This window comes from Opisthorchis viverrini, assembly GCF_000715545.1.
Source record: "Opisthorchis viverrini unplaced genomic scaffold opera_v5_541, whole genome shotgun sequence".
Classification (NCBI taxonomy): domain Eukaryota; kingdom Metazoa; phylum Platyhelminthes; class Trematoda; order Opisthorchiida; family Opisthorchiidae; genus Opisthorchis; species Opisthorchis viverrini.
The window spans coordinates 77381-78664 of NW_008752195.1; the positions used below are offsets into that span (position 1 = coordinate 77381).

Genomic DNA, 1284 nt, shown 5'->3' on the forward strand with positions numbered 1-1284 from the left:
CCGGAACTGAAATGAAAATAAAATGCTGGATCTGTCATAGCTGGACGTGGTAACTCATCGATCGGCCCAAACGTAGAAGGCTACGAGAGCACCAGGAAAGAGGCTGAATGGTCAGCTACATAATTTCCCAAGGTTGTTACAAAATCGAAAAAGATAAGTATTCAAAGGCAGGTCGTGTAAACTTCATGAGAACGTTGGAATAGTTTTGTGTACGGATTGAATTCAACGAAAAATGTCAATCAAGGGGCCGTCCAACTTTTGGGCATCAAATTAATGGATACTTTATTCGGTGTGGAAGGTGCTCAATTGATAATGCACATATGAAAAGTGACAATAGTGAAAGACGAACCACGATAGATACCTCTTACATTTCATAAAATACAATAAATTGAATTCTCCATTAAGTTGTTTAACTTGCCGGCTATTGTTCACCGGGCAACAGTCGTGGTCCTTACACCACGTCGGTAAGTGACACACTGGGAATTCACGAGCGCCAGAAATGAAACTTGCATGGCAAACACAACACCAATCGTAGCCAGAAGGTAAGACCATTGGTGATCGATTTGTGCCGTATAGACAAGAAGCCCCGCAAGAATCAGAATTACACCAATCAAGAGTGCACACAGCCGTGTTGTGGTGAAACTCGGGTTATAGTCCAACTTTTGTGCACAGCAGTTGATCAGGTCAAGAATCAAGGCTAAGAATAACGCGACCAATCCACTACAGAACAAACCGATGATTGCAATCGTGGTGGCTCGACGCCTGTCCAAACAGCTGGTAAAAAGACCTCCACAACTCCACTCGTTCAGAATCATACTGAGTGTAACGGTAGTCAAAGCGATAATGAGCAAAGAGATCGAAAGAAATCTTTGCGTCATGGCACGGACTGACTACCGATGAACCATGTGCAGCTGGGTTATTGTGTCAGTTTTTCACTCCGCTAACGCCATCTAGTCTGCAGGCCGTTCGTTCCCTCTCGCGTCGAATCAATGGACAACGAATACCTTCACTCTGATTGGCTGTTGATTTTCTCACCTTGAAAATGGCAGTCACGTGCTATGCGTAGTCTGTAGATTGGCGAACGCGCATAGCAGGCTTTGCACGAGGTTTGATTCGCTGATGCTTACGGATGCAGAAAACTGGTACAGGAAAAATGACAGTAAAATAATCGATCACTAGCTAAACAAATCAAGCAGCTAATTTGTAACTAGAAGCGGTGCGACGAACACAACATTGGCAGGATGAAGAGATTTAACCTGACTATTTTCCATACGGTCTTTAACT

At 43.8% G+C, this 1284-nt stretch overlaps 1 protein-coding gene across 1 annotated transcript; it reads right to left on the reverse strand.

The window, feature by feature from the left end:
* Positions 1-428: 428 nt before the first annotated feature.
* On the reverse strand, positions 429-878 carry T265_11613 (hypothetical protein; the record flags this gene model as incomplete). The annotated part of the gene is made up of 1 exon (XM_009178312.1): positions 429-878. The coding sequence occupies one exon, from the start codon at positions 876-878 to the stop codon at positions 429-431; it is 450 nt and encodes a 149-aa protein (XP_009176576.1).
* Between the last annotated feature and the right edge of the window lie 406 nt (positions 879-1284).